Consider the following 19,057-nt stretch of genomic DNA (forward strand, 5'->3'; position numbering starts at 1 on the left):
TGTTCTCCACTCACTCATTCACTTCTCAACTCTTTGCAATCTGGTTTCCAAACTCATTTCTCAAATAAAACCCCTTAATGATCTCTACCTCTGTTAGTCTTTTCTCAGTCCTCATCCTTCTTGATCTTTCTACAGTTAAAACTATTGAATACCCTATCTTCTTAGGATACTCTCTTCTCTCTGGGTTTTGATGACATTGTTCTCTTGGTTTTCTGCCTACCTGTATAACTGTTTCTTCTCAGTCTATTCTGCTGGATCATCATCTATATCATGCTTCCCAAGTGTGGGCAGCTCCCAAAGCTCTACCCTAAGCCATCTTCTCTTCTTTCTCTATACGTTCTCATGAAGTGATTACAACAGCTCTCATGGGTTTAATTATCATCACTGTGCAGATAACTTCTAAATGTCTACCTCCTGAGCTCTGGTCTAGCATCACCAACTGCCTCCTCAACATCTCTTCAACAAAATTACTTTTTCCCACCCTGGATTTTAAAACTTCCCTACTTTTGTCAAACATACCACCAACCTTCTAAGTTATCCATCTTCAAAGTGGCATTATCCTAAACTCCTTACTCTCCCTTCACCTCATATATCCAATTAGTTTTCAAGTGTTTTCAATTCTATCTTTATAACACCTTTCATATCTATAACTTTCTCCGCACACATATAGTAACCACTCTATTTTAAGCCCTTACCACATCTTATCTGGACTACTGAAATAGACCCAATTGGTCTTCCTGTCTACCTCAAGTCTTTCTCCTTTCCAGGCCATCTTCCACACTGATGCCAAACTGATATTCCTATGGTATAGGTCTGACCAAATTATTCCCCTGCTAAATTAACGTAGGCTCCCAATTTCCTTTAGGATCAATACAAATTTGTCTGGCGAGATTTTAAAGCCCTTTCACAACATAACTCTAACCTACTTTTCCAGGTTTATTATGTATTATTCTCCTTCATACATTCTATAATGTAACTAAATTGTCCTTCTTGCTATTCTTCAAAGAAGACCTTTATCTCCTCTTTCCATGCCTTTGTATAGGCTCCTTCTGCCTCCTCCTACTCCAGTGCTTAGAATGTACTTCCTCCTCTCATCCCTACCTCTTAGAAAATCCTGTCTCCTTTAAAGTTTAGCTTAAAAGCCACCTTCCAGGAAGCCTTTCCTAACTCCTCTCTCCTCAGCCACTAGCACTTCTCCCCAATAAAATCACTTTTTTTATTTTTCATGTGCTTATACTTGTAGATGTATCCTCCAGTAGAATATAAGTTCCATGACAGCTTACAAGACTTTCATTTTTGCCTTTGTTTCCAAATACTGCACTTACCAAGTTCTTAGCATATAAAAGACCCTTAAATATGCTTGTTGACTGAATGATAGTGGAAGAAAAGCTAGACTGAAAATGAGTCCTAGATCCCAGCTCCAGGTCTGTCATTCTTGTATGATGTTGAAGAAGTTATTTAATCTCTTTTAATTTCGATTTCTTTATCTATAATATTCTATGACTCTAATTTTCTGTAATTCTAATTGAACCTGACAACTCTAAAGATTTTGACAGTGTAACTTTCAGCACTCCAATTGGCTCACAATTGGCTTATTGGATTACTATAGCAAGCTACTATGTCATTACCTTCCAATTCACTGTGTACACTACTACTTTTCTTCTCTTACTCTCATACTCAAGAACCTACAATGATTTCCTATTACCAGACTAAGTCAAAACTTATAAACCTGGATTTCAAGATACTTCATAACTTAATTCTACCGTATCAAATATCCCTCTAAACAAAAATATGCTATGCAACTAACTCTCACCCTTCACCCCCATATTTATCTTTATGGTTCAGTCAGACTATTACACGTGCCAGAAATATGCGAGTCATTCTTTTCAACCTAGCCAAATCTTCCCTATCTTTAAAAGCCTAATTCAAATTCTACCTTCTCTATTAAATATTTGTAAAGCACTTAGCATAGTACCTGGCACATAATAGGCACTACAAAAATATGTGTTCCCTTTCATTTTCCCATCCAGTCTTTCCTAGTTAGAACCATTAAAGAGTAGAATAACCAGAAATTATTTTAGAGATCATCCAGACCAATGGTCTTTAAAGTGGGGAGCTGTAGCATGACTCCAATGGGTGCATGATCAACCACTGGAGGGCAACAGCTCATTACTAGGTTTGTCTCCAACACAACCACACAATCGCCTTTACTCAGTTCTGCCAACACTCCTCCTTCCGATGTGGTCCCTTGAGGGTGGTTCTTACCTAACCTGACAAATGTACCTATGAAGGGACAATTTTCCCACCACCAGCATACTCATACCCTACCTGCCCAGATTACTCCATGATTGCGGTAGGTGTCCTTCTGAAGGATCTGTATTCTGAGGCAGTGGCTACTGACTAAGAGCCTTGGCCCCACTTTTTGTTTCTGGGAGGACAGAGTTAGGTCCCACAGGTTAAGATCTCTACTACATTATTTCTTATCCCAAACCCACTCATATTCCAAGCTTCCCTACATCTGTTGAAGGAACCATTATCCTTTCTAGTCAAGTAGCTTTGAAATCTTGGGTTCATTCCTCCTCATTCACAATGTACCAGACATTAAATCAATGGCCAAATCTTGTCACATCCATTCCCTTATCTTTATTTACTCACATTTAACATCTTAGTTCAGGATTGGATGATAACAATAACCTCCTAACTGGTCTCCCTACCTCAAGTTTCTCCTACCTACAATACATATTCTAAGGAGGTGCCAAACTAATTTTCCTAAAACACAGGTCTGGTCAAGTCACCCTCCAACTCAATAAACTTCAGAGACTCCCTATTGGCCCTAGGATTAAATATCAGTTTATCTTTATTTCATCCTTATTAATTTCTATTTTCTGTGTAAATTTTACAATGTATATAATTAATACAGTAATACATGTATATATTTTATAAATAACATACACATATATAAAATATATCTGTACATACAGTACAGATGAATGCTCAAAATTTTTTTACCGATGATCAAAAAAATTTTGAAAACTAATGATTTAGACTATCCCCTTTATTTGCAGATGAGAAAACTGAGGACCAAGAAATGACCTGCCTAAAGAGGCAGAACTGAAAGCTAGAACCCATGATTTCCATTCTACATTCTAGTCCACAATGATATGTACCTTTTCTGAATTTCTGCTTTGCAAGAATATCATTTTTAATGAAAAGAAAGGTCACATTAGATTCAAAGACAAAGAATATGCCAGCTGCAACTACCAAGCCCTTGACAGTGGCAACCACTTCAAGGAGTCTGCAGGTGTGAATAAGGTGTACTATAGCCTCTACCCCAGCCAGGAAACTCAGTTGCACTGGCTGAATCATTACTTTGAGGACCAAAAACAGTTTTGTAAGGAAGGCTAGGGTAAAACAACTACAATCTCCAAGAAGGGAAGCTCTACATACAAGTCAACAAGCTTGCTCTGACTTCTGACTTCTTTTGGGTATTCTGGGCTTTCATCCAAACCAGTTCTTCGCTATCAACTTTGACTTCCTCAGATACACAGTGATCAGACTCAACCAGTACTTCAAGGTGAAGCCTCAAGTGTCAGCCTTGGAAAGGCCAAAGTGACCAAATTCCCACCCAGTCCACTCAGCCAGATCTGCTCTCTTCAGGGTCCCTGTTTGGCTCTTGGACTCACACTTAAATGGCTGGGGCAAGAGAGGGATGCAGGTGGGGTCTCTCTGGTAGGGCAGTAGAAAAGCTCATGCCCTGTACCTCTGGCCCCATTTTAAAGCAGTCACAGACCTCTCTGCTGTCTGGCTACAGTCTTTGGGACTGATGGGACCCGCTCATAGTGCCCTTCCCCTTCAGCTTCCTTCTCCCAAACTGATGGGGAGAGAGGAGTGCCTATAGTGTACCAGGGATGATCACCCTTCTAGGGTAGAGGCCAAGACAACCAATGGGAACCACAGGAATCCTCCAAACACCACGTCACCCTCATCCCTCTTTGCCTTATTTCTATATTGGAACCAAACTCAGCTTGGGTAGAGGGTAGAAAGGGCTCATTTCTACCACTAATGCCTATAGTATCCCTAACTCAACCCTTTGCCTCCAGTACTTTTCCCAAGCACAAAGTGATGAACTCCCTTTCCTGAAACTAGTAACATACCAACACAATGTATGGATGTACATATATCTTGGATAGAAAGAGCCCAGGTTGGGAATGGCTCCCCATTAGCAGCCTTATCTGATCCCCTGCAACTGCTCCCAGTCTTTTAGTTTCTCCAGACCCAATTACTACCTCCTAGTCTTATCCACCTCCAATCTAGTTTCCCACTCAGATCCTAGGATCTGTGTTCTCTAGCCCTTGGCCAGCATCTGTTGCCTTGTGACTAGAGTGTTGATATCTCACTCCCAAACTGTCATCATATTTGGGATTGACTGGGGGAGTTATGGGGTGATATTGGGCAAAGCCTGTATCAGAGTGTCTGGCTAACCTTGAACTTCCAATCCACAGGCACGTCTCCCCTCCTAATCCAAGATGCCTACCTAACCCTGTATTCCTATTGTATACACTGGACCTGAATTAGAGGCCCTTCTCACTTACAGGGTCAGTTCTGGGCAGCATGGAGAGAGGGGACATATCCCAAGAAGCAGAGGTTCCAAGAAAGCCAGGGAATTAATGCACCCCCTGGTTAGGATCTGACCTGGACATAGGTAGGGCATGTCCTGACCTTCTGAGTTCTTTCACCAACCACCACTCCCCCTTAGCAACTGACTCTGTCTCCTCAGCCTCCTTCCTAACCCCAGGGCTCCTAATGGGACCCTTCTCAGTTCTGGCACGTAAAACAAATCTTGAGATTCAGGGGGAAAAAAATTCAAACAAAAGGTCCAGAATATCAAGGGAACTAATGAAAAGAAATGCAGGTGAAGGTGGCCTTGTTCTTCCAGATCTTAAACTGTATTATAAAGCAGCAATCATCAAACTACTTGGTACTGGCTAAGAAATAGAGTGGTGCTAAAGCATTGTTGGTGGAGTTGTGAAATGATCAACCATTTTGGAGAGCAATTTGGAACTATGCCCAAAGGGCTATAAAAATGTGCGTACCCTTTGACCCAGCAATAGCACTTCTAGGGCTATATCCCAGAGAGATCATATAAATGGGAAAAGGATCCACATGTACAAAAATATTTATAGCAGCTCACTGAGAGGATGCCCATCAATTGAGGAATGGTTGAACAAGTTGTGGTATATGAATGTAATAGAATACTATTGTGGTATAAGAAATGACGAACAGGCTGACTTCTGAAAACCTGGAAAGACTTGTATGGTCTGATGCTGAGTGAAGTGAGCAGAACTAGGAGAACACTGCACACAATAACAGCCATGCTGTGAGATGACTAACATTGATAAACTTAACACTTCTCAGCAATACAAGGAGCTATGTCATCTCCAAAGATCTCATGATGAAAAATGCTATCCACAAAGAAGAAAGAACTATGGAGTTTGAATGCAGATCAAAGCATACTCTTTGCTATTTTTTTCTTCTGTTGTGTTTTGTTTCCTCTTTCTGGTGGTTCCTCCTACTGTTTCTAATTCTTACAACATCACCAATGTGAAAATACATTTAATAGGAATGTATATGGATAGCCTATATCAGATTGCGTGCCATCTTGGGGAGGGAAATGAGGAGGGCGGGGAAGAAAAATTTAAAACTCAAAAGCTTATGGAAGTGATTATTGATAATTCAAAATAAATTAATAAAAAAAGAACAGATAAAAAATTTAAAAAAATAGAGTGGTGGATCAGTAGAATAGGTTAGGTATGCAAGACACAGTAGTCAATGACTATAGTAATCTACTATTTGATGAATCCAAAGACCCCAGCTTCTGGAATAACAACTCACTATTTGACAAAAACTGCTGAGAAAACTGGAAGAGTATGGCAGAAACTAGGCACAGACCAAAATCTCACACCATATACCAAAATAAAGTCAAAATGGGTTCATGATTTAGATATAAAGGCTGATACTATAAGCAAAGCAGTAGAGCAAGGAATAGTTTACCTATTGGATTTATGGAGAACAGAAGAATTCATGACCAAACAGGAGATAGAGAACATTACAAAATGCAAAATGGATAATTCTGATTATATTAAATTGAAAAGTTTTAGCACAAAGACAATGCAACCAAGATTAGGAGGGAAGCAGAAAACTGGGAAAGAATTTTTACAACCAGTGTCTCTGATAAGGGCATCATTTCGAAAATATATAGAGAACTGAGTCAAATTTATAAGAATACAAGTCATTCCCCAATTGATAAATGGTCAAAGGATATGAACAGGCAGTTCTCAGATGAAGAAATCAAAGCCATCTATAGTCATATGAAAAAACGCTCTAAATCACTAATCTAATCAATAGATTAGAGAAATGCAAATCAAAACAACTCTGAGGTATCACATCACACCTGTCAGATTGGCCAACGTAACAAAACAGAAAAATGATAAGTGTTGGAGATATGGGAAAATTGGAACACTAATGCACAGTTGGTGGAGTTGTGAAATAATCCAACCAATCATTTTGGAGAGTAATTTGGAACTATGCCCAAAGGGCTATAAAAATGTGCATACCCTTTGACCCAACAATAGCACTTCTAGGGCTGTATCTTAAAGAGATCATACAATTGGGAAAAGGACCCACATGTACAAAAATATTTATAGCAGCTCTTTTTGTGGTGGCAAAGAATTGGAAATTGGGGGGATGGGGGGGAGGGTGGAACCAAGATGGTGATGTAAAAGCAGTGACTTGCTTGAGCTCTCCCCCAAACCCCTCCAAATACCTGTAAAAAATGGCTCTAAACAAATTCTAAAGCAGCAGAACTCACAAAAAGACAGAATGAAACAAATTTCCAGCCCAAGACAGCCTGGATGGTTGATCAGAAAGGTCTATCACACTGGGCAGGGAGAGGAACACAGTTTGGCATGGACACACAGGCAAAACAGGCCTCAATGAAGCTGGAGCAGGCCTCAGAGGACTGAATCATGGGCAGCTATGGCGGTTTCCAGACTTCTCAACCCACAAATGCCAAAGACAACTTAGAAGGTCAGTAGGAAAAATCTATGACTGCGGTGAGAGAGAAGCTTGGTCCCAACTGTAGTCCCAGAGTGCAGCCCAGGGCAGCGGCTGCTTCTGGAGCTCTCAGCCCACAGACTGAGGGAGAATCAAGTGACTGATCAGAGAGGGATTACAGGGTCCTCTTTGCTGGTGCTGAGGCAGGATTCTCTTGCTTCACCTGTGCTTAGATCTGGCTCACAGCTGGCAGTCCTGGGGCAAGGAGGAGTGCTGGCGTGGTAGACCTTGTGGCAGCAGAGGAGAAGGAATCCTCCTCACAGTTCCAAGGCAGAAAAGAGTGCTTGTGATCACTCATAGACCAGAGCACAGGCCAGGAAAGGAGTAAACATCTCATCCTTGATCATACCAACTTGGAGGAAATGAAAACTTACAGGTCCCTAGAACTATCTTGGGACAGTGCATTCTCCACACTGAAAGCAGACCCCTACCTTAACAAAGAATTTAAAACTCAAGTAAGTGGCTGGGATCATGAGCAAAAAAAGTCAGATCATAGAATCTTTCTTTGCTGACAAAGAAGATCAAAACATACAACTAGAAGAAGACAACAAAGTCAAAGCTCCCACATCCAAAGCCTCCAAGAAAAATATGAATCAGTCCCAGGCCATGGAAGAGCTCAGAAAGGATTTTGAGAAGCAAGTAAGAGAAGTAGAAGAATATTATAGCCAAATTCCAGAGTTCCCAGGTCAAGGCGAAAATATTGCAACCAGCCAGAAAGAAACAATTCAAATATTGTTGAAACACAATCAGGATAACACAAGATTTAGCAGCTTCTACATTAAGGGACCAGAGGGCTTGGAATATGAAATTCCGGAGGTCAAAGTAGATAGGATTACAACCAAGAATCACCTACCCAGCAAAACTGAGTATAATCCTTCAGGGGAAAAAATGGATATTCAGTGAAATAGAGGACTTTCAAGCATTCTTGATGAAAAGACCAGAGCTGAACAGAAAATATGACTTTCAAATACAAGACTCAAGAGAGGCATGAAGAGGTAAACAGGAAAGAGAAATCATAAGGGACTTATTAAGGTTGAACGTTTTACATTCCTACATAGAAAGATGATATTTGTAACTCATGAGACCTTTGTCAGTATTAGGGTAGTTGGAGGGGAAAAAAATTACATGTATAGATAGACTGACAGAGGGCACAGGGTGAGTTGAAGATGAATGGGTGATATCTGGAAGATAAAATTAAGGGCTGAGAGAGGATTATACTGGAAAGGGAGAGGTAGAATGGCGTAAATTATCTCACATAAAACAGACAAGAAAAGGCTTTTACAGTGGAGGGGAAGGGGGGGGAGGTGAGAGGGAATGAGTGAATCTTATTCTCATAGGATTTGGCTTAAGGAGGGAATAACATACACACTCAATTGGGTATGGAAAGCTATCTTACTCTACAGGAAAATAGGGGGAAGGGGTATGGGGGGGTGATAGAGGGGAGGGCAGATTGGGGGAGGGGGTAATCAGAAACAAACGCTTCTGAGGAAGAACAGGGTCAAAAGAGAGAATACAATAAATGGGAGGTGGGATAGGATGAAGGAAAATATAGTTAGTTTTCCACAGCATGACTACTACGGAAGTATTTTGCATGACTTCATAAGTATGACCTGTATCCAGTTGCTTGCCTTCTCAATGAGGGTGGGTAGGGAGGGAGGAAGGGAGAAAATTTGGAACTCAAAGTTTTAAAAACAAATGTTAAAAAATTGCTTTCACATGCAACTGGGAAATAAAATATACAGGCAAATGGGGTATAGAAATCTATCCTACCCTATAGGAAAATAGAAGAGGAAGAGGATAAGAGAAGGGCGAGGGGATAGAAGGGAAGGCAGATTAGAGGAAAGGGTATTCAGAAAGCATGCTGTCTTTGGGTTGGGGGAGGGATGAGATGGAGAGAAAATTTGGAACTAAAATCTTGTGGATGTGAATGTTGAAAACTAAAAATAAATAATGAATCTTTAAAAAAAAAAAAAGAATTGGAAATTGAGAGAATGCCCATCAATTGGGGAATGGCTGAACAAGCTGTGGTATATGAATGTAATGGAATCCTATTGTGCTATAAGAAATGATGAGCAAGTGAACTTCAGAAAAATCTGGAAAGACTTGTATGGACTGATGCTAAGTGAAGTGAGCAGAACCAGAACATTGTACACAGAGACAGCCACATTGTGCAATGACTAATGTTGATAGACTTAGCCCTTCTCTGCAATGCAAGGATCTAAGACATCTCCAAAGGTCTCATGATAGAAAATGCTATCCACATCCAAAGAAAGAACTATGGAGTTTGAACGCACATCAAAGCATACTATTTGCTAATTTTTTTCTTCTGTTTTGTTTTGTTTCCTCTTTCTGATGGTTCCTCCTATTGGTTCTAATTCTTCCTTACAACATCACTAATGTGAAAATGTTTAATAGGAATGTGTATGTATAGCCTATTGGGAGCTGTCTTGGGGAGGAAGCGAGAAGCAGGGAAGGGAAGAGGAGAAAAATTTAAAACTCAAAAGCTTAAGGAAGTGATTGTTGATAAATCAAAATAAATTAATAAAAAAAGTCTAAAAAAAAAAAGAAAAAAATTCAATTCTGTCATGATAGGGATGCAGTGTGGTATAGTAGAGCTGGTCTCAAATCCAGGAAGTCCTGGATTCAAATCCTACTTACAAATCCTGGTCAAGTCACTTTAATCTCTCAGTGCTGTAGGCAACTATTTAAGATTATAAAGTTGCAGAGAAGGTGCCAACCTGCACTGGTAGAGGACGTTCCTCACTTGGGGCTTGCTATACTAATGAACACCTCATAAGACATAAGCTGGAGCAGCTAGGTGGCGCAGTGGATACAGCACTAGCCCTGGAGTCAGGAGGACCTGAGTTCAAATCCGGCCTCAGACACATAACACTTACTAGCTGTGTGACTCTGGGCAAGTTACTTAACCCCAATTACCTTGCCCCCCCCCCAAATAAGATCATAAACTACAAGAGGATGATGCTATTTAACGGGATGTCTTACATTTCCCTTGAATAATCCTAAAGTACCTAATTAATACAATGCCTAACTCAAATTCTTGCTCATCACTTTTTCAGCTAGATTACTTCTTATCACCCTGGTTATTCTAGTTTCTTCTTCAGTGGTTCCATTAGCAGACTAGTTCACACTAATCATAGCTTCTCAGGGTTCTATTCTTACTCTTCTTGCTTGTGTAGGACTCTAGGCAATATTATCTATTTTATTAGATTAAATTAAACATCCTTTATCCAGAAATTTACCTCTTCAGATTATTTCCTACATGCTATATGAATCAGGCTACTATATTTTAACAATGGAATCACCAAAGACAGAACTGCTGACCTTCCTTAACCTTCCCCTATGCTCAGTGGGTAGCATTATCATCATTTCTCAAAACAACTCAGGCAAAGAAACTCAAAGTAATTGTTCAACTCATCCTTGTTCTTTCAATTAGCTGCCAAATCACACTCCTTTGATATGTGTGTCAATTTTTTCAAAAAATGATTAGGTAGTGGTGGAATGAATATATGTGTGTGATATTTTTCAAGGGGGTGAAGAGGAATGATAAATTTCTTCCAGCTAAGCACTGAAAGTGCCAAAATTACTTGCAGCCTATATGGTGATCCCTTTCCATCAACCCAGGGAAATCTGTCATCTTCTGCCACAAAGAGTGTTCTACGATTTTACTGTTAGCTTTCACTACAGAAATTTAGAGACAGAAAAAGAGAGGACCTTTAAAGATCATCTCATCCAACCGTACTACCCTCTCCCCTCATTTTACGAGAAACTGAGGCCCAGAGAAAAGAAGTGACCTGCTCAAGGTCAAAGAGAATGGCACAGCCAAGTCTTGAACACAGGTCTTCTATTCAGCTTTTTTCTCCTGCATCATAATACTCCCTTTTTTTGCCACATTCCATACTGAAACCCTCAGTTGCCCTAGGATTTTCTCACTAACGTACTACTGATTACAGGGAAGGTGCATAGGAAAAATAAAAGATACAAAACCTCTAAAGATAACTAAATAGTTTCCTCACTGGTTACATTGAAACTAGATTTCTTTTCTCTACCTTTAAGAGGTTTATAATAGACCTTTCCCTTAGATCGGAAAAATCAGGCCCTTTATCTAGAGTAGACTCCACTCCTTTCCTCCTTGTCTGAAATCTAGAGTTCTTTGATCTTATATAACCAATCTGACCTTCTTTCCTCCCAATTCTTAGCTCTGTCTCTCAAACCACCCCACTTTCTTCCTCTCCTTTCCAACCCATAAGCTTGGGAAAGGGGAAAAAAGAATTCAGTTCCTCCTAAAGTTTAGCATGACATTATATTGTTTTGGGATTATGGGATGAGTTGGTGTAGTAATGGTAACCTTCCAGCCCGGTAACAGGTCAATATTTGTTTCAAAGATAGTCCTTCAACTCAGTCACTAGTCCATTAATTCAGAAAACAAATGGAAGCCTCTCTCCTTACTCACCCAAAATCAATGGCTCTTCTTCCTTCTCTTAGAACCTATAGAACAGAGGTCAGCAACTTGGCATCAGAACTTTAAGGCAGATCAACCTTGCCTTTTCCCAGTGTTTGGAAATTTAGAGGGTGTCAGCAGCAGCTAGAAACATTTAGTTAGCAAGACCAATTAGTTATAATGAGAAGCTATCAGATGGTGGGTGACCATGGTCCATGCGACCTTTTACCCAGCCTGCCAGCCCACCATTTCCCCATCTCTCTCACTCCTGATGACCTCCACAACAGCATTTGATGACATTTTATGTCACTTGCCTTCAGTGCAAAAATGGCTCATTTACAGGTCTACTTTTGCACCTTACTTCTGAAAGGTGATGACCTCTGGTCTAGGTAGACAATGGGATAAATCCAGAGAGCAAGCTAATCCAAGAGTTTACTAGTAGAGTAGCTTGTCCTTTTTACACTTTTCCAAGGGTGGGGCAGATGGAAACAGTAAAGTATATACTCCGTAAACCTCTGGGAATCTTTGTGTCAGAGATTTTCATGACAAGAAGGGCCCAGTATACTCTGGAAGATTTTTTCCCTTCTCATACATGGTATATTGAGATACACATGGCATATTGAGATCAACACTCCCCCTGCGAGTTCTCAGTTTATGACATAAAAAGAAGTTTTATTAAAAGAAAATAAGAGATTCTTGAAAGGCCACCTTTAGCTTCAAAGACAGACAGAAGGATACAGACACATTCCCAATTACAAGTACTTCTTGCAGAGCCTGCTTCCCTCTTGTTCCCATAAGAACTGTTTTCTCCAACTTTCCCTATGAGCAGAAATCTTTAACTTCACACCCAGCTCCACAATCCATGCAGTTTCTTAGGCAAAGTAAGGTCACCACAATCTCTAGGTTCCATCTTTCTCCTGAAGAGAAGGGAAATACTTTCAGAGTCCTCTTCCTTTTCTCAGTTACTATCATTTTCCTATCTTTTTCGTTCCTCTACCTCCAGTTTCCACTAGTTACTAGCCTCATCCTTCACCCCACTGTAATTTCAAGCACCAATTTTTTTCTCTCTAGTCCCTCAAATTGGTAAAGGAAGAGGAAAGATGACAGTAGCCTCTATGTTCTAGTATAAGCCTTTGCACATAGTATAAGTGCTCTCATTTGGAATGACTTCTTCTTTTCTGCTAGTCCATATCAACGTAGCAGGTGAATATATATAATGCTGGGGACTTGATGTGTATGAACAAGTGGGGAGAATAGGGGAGCTCATGATAGGTTGCCTTATTTATTTCAGTGAAGTATAAGATCAGATCTTCTGTTTTTAGGGTGGGGGGGTAAAGTTAGCTTGAGGAGAGAAGAAGTCTGTTACAGAGACTGTGGTGAGTGGGACAGCAGGAGTCTTTAACTCTTCTTCCGCCCCTTCTCTCCCCCTTGCAAGGAAAGGGGAATGTATACCTTGACTGGAAAAGAGAGACATTAGAGGTAGCATGATAGTAGTGGAGAGAAGGCCAGCCAAGCAGTCAGGCTGAGCAGGTTTCAAGGGTTCCTTCTGATATATAAAAGCTAAGTCACCACAGGCAAGTCACTTAACCTTTCAGGATTTGCCAATCACTGGGGGTTTTGGGGAGAGGAGGGTTTCCAACCTGAAGAAATCACATCCCAACAGAAAGACACCACTTTTCAGAGGCAGTGGGCCAAAGGTATATGAGAAAGCAGAGGGCGCTCTGCTTGGAGGATTGCTCACAATGATGGGAAAGCATACCATTTATGTGGTCAGCTGTCAGCCCAAGGACTTAACTTTCCTGAGCGATCCAATCTAATCTATCAAACATTTATTAAGCACTTACTACGTACAAAACACTGTGGGAGGTTCTGGGAATAAACACAAAATTAATTTTAAGAGAGTCTCTTGTCCTAAAGGAATTCTACTGGGGGTGGGGGGGGGGGGATGTAATGTGTAAACAGACATGACATATACATACACATACATACATACATACATATATATATATATACACACACACACATATATATATATATATATATGAGATGATAATTTGAGAAGGAAAGAGAGAGTATTAATGACTGGGTGGTCAGGAAAGAGGTCCCATAGGAGGTGACCCTTGAGCTGAGTCTCTTGAGGGAAACTAGGAAGTCTAAGAGATGGAGGTCAGGACAGAATGAATTCCAAGGATGGAGGGGAGAGGGGAAACAGACAGCCTGTGCTTGAAGGCAAGGGACAGAATGCCAAATTCAGGAACACAAAGCAATCCAGTTTTTCTGGAACACTGAGTATGTGAAGAAGAGTAATGTGAAATAAGCCTGATAAAGTTAAGTGGTAGCCTGAGTAGAGCTTTAAATGCCAAAACAGGGGACTTATTTTATTCTAGGGGCAACTGGGAGCCACTAAGGGTACAAGCAGGGGGTGTGGCATAGACTTCTGTTTTAAGAATATTATTTCAGCAAATGTGTGAAGGATGGATTGCAGAGTTCAGAGACTGGAAGTTGAAAACCCAAAATGGAAGCTGTTGCAGTGTCCAAGCAAGAGACAATGAGGACCTGAAAAAGGCTATGTGAGTAGAAAAAAGGGAATAGATGGAAGAGACTATATGAAGGCAGAACTGACAAAACTTGACAATTGAATATGGGTGGTAACAGAGAGGGAAGAGTAAAGGATGACTGAAAGTAAAACTGGGTAAATGGAAAGATGATGGTTCCTTTAACAGAAAAGAGAAGATTTGTGGGAAGGATGACTTTGGATGGGGAGATAATGAGTTCCACTTGAGGCACTTCGGGTTTAAGTTATACATGAAGCATCCAGTTAGAGATATCCAAAGGCAGTTTATTCAGGACTAGAGCTGGATATACAGGTTTGAGAGTCATCTGCAAGAGATAAAGCCATAGGAAGCAATGAGATTCAAGAGACATTGTTGAGACAAAAGGGGGCCCAACACAAAGAGGACACTCATGGTTAGGGGTTTGAATAAGGATAGTGATTAGTAAAGAAGACAGGTGGGAGAACCAGTAAAGATCAGTGTCATGGAAACCTTTCTCCATGGAAAGGAGAAAGATTATCAAGGAGGATGGAATAGTCAATGCTGTCAAATGCTACAGAGAAGTTAAGAATGGTGAGGACCAAGAAAAGGCCATTAAATTTAGCAATTAAGAGATTATTTGTAAAGAGCAATTTCAGTTGAGTGGTGGGAATGGAAACCAGACTGCAAAGAGTTCAGAAGTAGAAGCAATGAGTCTAGACAATTTTTCCTAGTGTTCAGTGGTGCAAAGGTGGAGGATTAATAACCTGAGAATGTAATAATAAAAAAAGGGAAAGATTTTTTGGGGGGGTTTTTAAGGTAGGATCAAGTGAAAGTTTTGGGGTTTTTTTTAGGGATGGGGAAGAGTAGGGCATGTTTGAAGGCAGTGAAGATGGATCCAGCAGGTAAGGAAGGAAAGCTTGAAAATTATAGAGAAGGGATGATTGTGGGGGCAAGTTCAAGGGAGAGCCCTCTTCCTTCTCAAGGCTAACCCCTCTACTTGTACTAGAGCAAGTCTGGAGCAAAGGAGGATAGAGTTAGGGATAATGCTGGGGACTTGATGTGTAGGTACAAGTGAGGAGAATAGGGAAGCTCATGATAGGTTGCCTTATTTATTTCAGTGAAGTATAATGTCAGATCCTCTGTTTTTAGGGTGGGAGTCAGGGGTAAAGTTAGCCCGAGGAGAGAAGAAGTCTGTTACAGAGACTTTGGTGAGTGGGACAGCAAGTTAATCAGCAAAGAACAAAAGGTTTCTATATAGCAGCAAAGAGCCAGTTGAGATTACATAAGAAATTTGTAGTGGACCTACTCAAAACTCCCACACATGCCTTCTTCTACCTTTACAGACAGTACCTTTATATAGGTCTTTATCTTTCTACTACAAAACTCCTCTTCCCTGCTCTAGGCCCAGCCCCAGTCCCTGCCCCAACCTTTAGCACCATCTCATTTTGATTGATCCTTATTGGGAGTTGCCAAAGATGTCTGCTCCACCCAATGCTCCTGACCATGCCACCTAATCAAAGCTTGGTAGAGGACTCATATTGCTCTACAGATCAAACCCTGAAAAAATCGCACCTGGACAAAGACCCTTAAAGCAAAGGACAGCGATGTGTTTGTCATTTTTGGTTTTTTTTAACCACATGAATTTAATAAGCTACTGGATTCTAAGGCTTAAGAAGGGCTGAAGTGCATCATTGATAAGAATGTTTGGATGGAAAGGAAGGAAAATTGGTATGTATTATACAAGGGTTCTGGACCACAAATTTCCTTTCCTTTTTGTTACATCTGATGCTCTTCACAGAGGCTGGACTTCAGTGATGACACAAGTCAATAACTTTAGGGGAAAAAATAGTCAATAATAATAATAGCTAATATTTATATAGCACCTAGTATGTTCCAGGAGCTATGCTAAGCATTTACAAATATCATCTCATTTGATCCTTACAACTCTGGGAGACAGGTTTAAAAAAAATCTTTTGAGGCTAGAAGAAGCAAATTTATAACTCAGTATTGGCATAAAATCTCGGATAAAATTAATTTGAAATGCAAATGAAGTAATAGAAGCAAATATATACTCACTAAACTGAGAAGGGGCATAGGTACCTAACAAGTTTATATAGGGCCCAAAAAGGCTGGACTTCTAATTTAAGCTTATTTGTTGATAAGAGAAAGGCTGGTTGGACAAATGATGAAATAGTTTTGGATTTTCACTTATTACACTAGGATATCTTGCATATGATTACAACTCTAAATTACAGACCCACATCACATTGACTCAAACACTAATGGCTCTGGAACTTTTAACAAATGGGGATGATATTATTTAAATGTTTACTGTTAGATTAATTTGTTGGTAGTAACAGGTACATTAATGGTAACATAGAGCACTTCTCAAAACCATAAGGATACTACCAAGTCTTTCTTGGTCATCATCATCATTTGCTTCAAACCCACAGAGAAACCCAAGACAGAGGTCAACTCACTTAACATAATGTAGAACCCCCACCCCCCAAACTTGGTGCATCACCAAGGCACAAAGGATTCAGTTCCTTCAGAAAGCATAGCAAAAAGATTTGGCATTGCATCACATTCTCAAAATCCAACAGGATCTCTTCTATTCCATCCCTATAGAACGGTGTAAATCAAAAATATACCTGATTTGGTAATGACAATGAAGACTTAAGAGGGCTTTAAAAAAAAAAAAAAAGAATGGGAAAGCCATTCGATTTTTTTAAATTTCACTTTACGTATGTGCAAGACGAAAAAATACCCCGTGATCCCATCATTATCTGTGATGGAAAAACCTGGCATTGACACCATCCCCACCCTGCCCAGCCCTACGCTACTGTGGCTGTTAGGCAAGTGTCTGTATCTTATACCTGAACCTAGCCAGGCTAAGCCACATGTCCAGTGGTGAATTCACACTGAAATCAGAAAACAACAGGGGCTGGGGAAAGGCCAAGTCACCCAAAGGCCAAGTTCTGGTTTTAAACACCATCATACTCCCTGCCCCCCGCCCCAAACCTCCAACCCCCCCAAAAAAAAAAAAAAAAAAAAAATGCAAACCATCCCCAAACTCTCGGGTTCCTGGAGGACGCCAAGCCAGCCTGGTGCCCCTCCTCCTCCCCCTCCACTACAGACACTACCCGACCCGACCCGACCCTCCCGCCTGCAGGACTCCGGCTCCCTCTCTCCCTCCCCGGGGGCGTACACGAGGCGTACTTCTCCCCTGGGGGCCCCGGGGACTGACAGGAGGGACGGGCGGGGGCGCGCTTGGGACCCCGTCCCCTCCCGGGGGCTCCTGTGGGCGTGGGCCCGGGATCCGGAGGCCTGAGGGCCGGGCCGAACCGGTCCGCAGAGGAGGAGGAGGAGCAACGTCCCGGGGCCTAGGCCGCGCCAGGCCCTGCCCGAGCCCGAGCCGCAGCCCGGCCGGGGCCGAGCGTGGCCTCCCCGCCGCCGCCGCCGCTGCCTGGGGCCGAAGGGGGCGAGGTACTCGTTACCTGGACGGGTTCCTGCAGCACCGTCATTCTCAAGGCTCAGGCCCGCTCTCCGTCGCGCCTCAGGCCCCCCCGTAGCGGCTCCGGCCCGGCCCAGCCCCGGCTCATTTAAACTCAGCAGCGACCGTTACCGGGGGATGGGGGAGGCCGAACGGCTGCCGAGTACGCCCGAGTGCGGCACGGAAACCGCCGAAGCTAGGGCTGGCCGGAAATGCCCGAGCTCGCCCGGAAAAACACGAAGGCTGGCGGAGGGGCAGAGCGTTGCCGGAAATGCTAAAGGATTAGCCAAAGAAAAACCGAGGCTGGTTTAGACAGAGGAAGCTCACGCTCCTCCAGGGCTCGGTTACCCGCGCACTCCTTGGCCAATCAGCTGCAAGCAAGCTAGCCGTGACGTCGCTGGGCGATGGGCTTCGCTGCGCGCCCCTGGCACCTATGAGTTTAATCAGTTAAGCCCTCTGTGGCGTCTTCGCCTCTTTCATTTCAGGATTGGAACCTGGAACTCAGTGGCTCAGCACAGTACTTGGATATGGAACGGCGGGTTATAGCAGGAATGGAAAATTCAAACCGTGGTTCAGTTTGATTCCTCTGGAATCAGATGATCCGAGTTTGAATGCCGCTGCCCCTTGTAACCAGTATGACCTTGACCAAATCATTTAAACTCCCTGGCCCTCGGTGTCTTCATCTGTTGAAATAAGGGGATTGGGTTAGATGACTTCTGAGGTCTCTTCCAGTTCTAGATCTATAAACCTGTTAAGCACTTACAATGTGCAAGTATGGTTTAGTCCTTGGGTGACTCCACACAGAGTCAAGCCTTTAAGTTTAATTGAATTTAACAAGCATTTATTAAGCACTTATGATGTGCAAATATGGCTTAGTCCTTGGGAACTTCTGCAAACTGAGTCAGGCCTTTTAAATTCAATTCAATTTAACAAGGCATTTATTAGCACCCACAATGTGGCTTAATCTGTGGCTTAGTCTTCCAGGGGCCTACACAAACTGAGTCAAGCCCTTTAAGTTTAATTCAACTTAAGCAATTAGCACCTACTATGTTCAGGGCACTGTGCTAGGAGAAAGGGGAAATAAAGACAAAAAGGAAAAACCATCCCTGCCTTCAAGAAGCTTGCATTTTGCTTGAGGAGAAGGGATAGGATGCAACATTTACATAGAAAAATAAGTAAGAGATTGTTTGAGAAAGGACCCCCCAAAAGTGGAGGAATCGGCTAAAGCTTCCTTTCTTTTTTTATAAATTCACTCTAGGCATAGGCCCTGGGGAATCAATTCACACTAACCAAACTTACAATAGGCAGATTTATCCACTAGAATGCCGAATTATTAATTTGCACTGGGAGATCCATCTGGCAAGGTAACTCCAGTCACTTATTCCAGAGGCCAAATTACAGATCAGAGCACTGCTCGGTGAGCATGAGAGCAAAGTAAGTTGGGTGTCCTTAACAGAT

At 41.8% G+C, this 19,057-nt stretch overlaps 1 protein-coding gene across 4 annotated transcripts in view; it reads right to left on the reverse strand.

Annotated features, from left to right (window-relative positions):
• Window positions 1–17,782, reverse strand: part of CDC27 (cell division cycle 27) — a 104,467-nt gene extending 86,685 nt beyond the window's left edge. For 2 of the 4 annotated variants that reach the window (XM_027873125.1, XM_027873124.1), the window contains exon 1: window positions 17,604–17,780. In XM_027873125.1, the coding sequence (XP_027728926.1) occupies window positions 17,604–17,630 (27 nt within the window). In that variant the 5' untranslated portion in view covers window positions 17,631–17,780. Of the gene's footprint in view, window positions 1–17,603 lie in introns of all 4 variants that reach the window. The other 2 variants (XM_027873127.1, XM_027873126.1) reach the window with 2 other exon arrangements.
• Window positions 17,783–19,057: the final 1,275 nt, after the last annotated feature.

The sequence above is a fragment of the Vombatus ursinus genome, unplaced genomic scaffold (assembly GCF_900497805.2).
Source record: "Vombatus ursinus unplaced genomic scaffold, bare-nosed wombat genome assembly UNPS02014801.1, whole genome shotgun sequence".
Classification (NCBI taxonomy): domain Eukaryota; kingdom Metazoa; phylum Chordata; class Mammalia; order Diprotodontia; family Vombatidae; genus Vombatus; species Vombatus ursinus.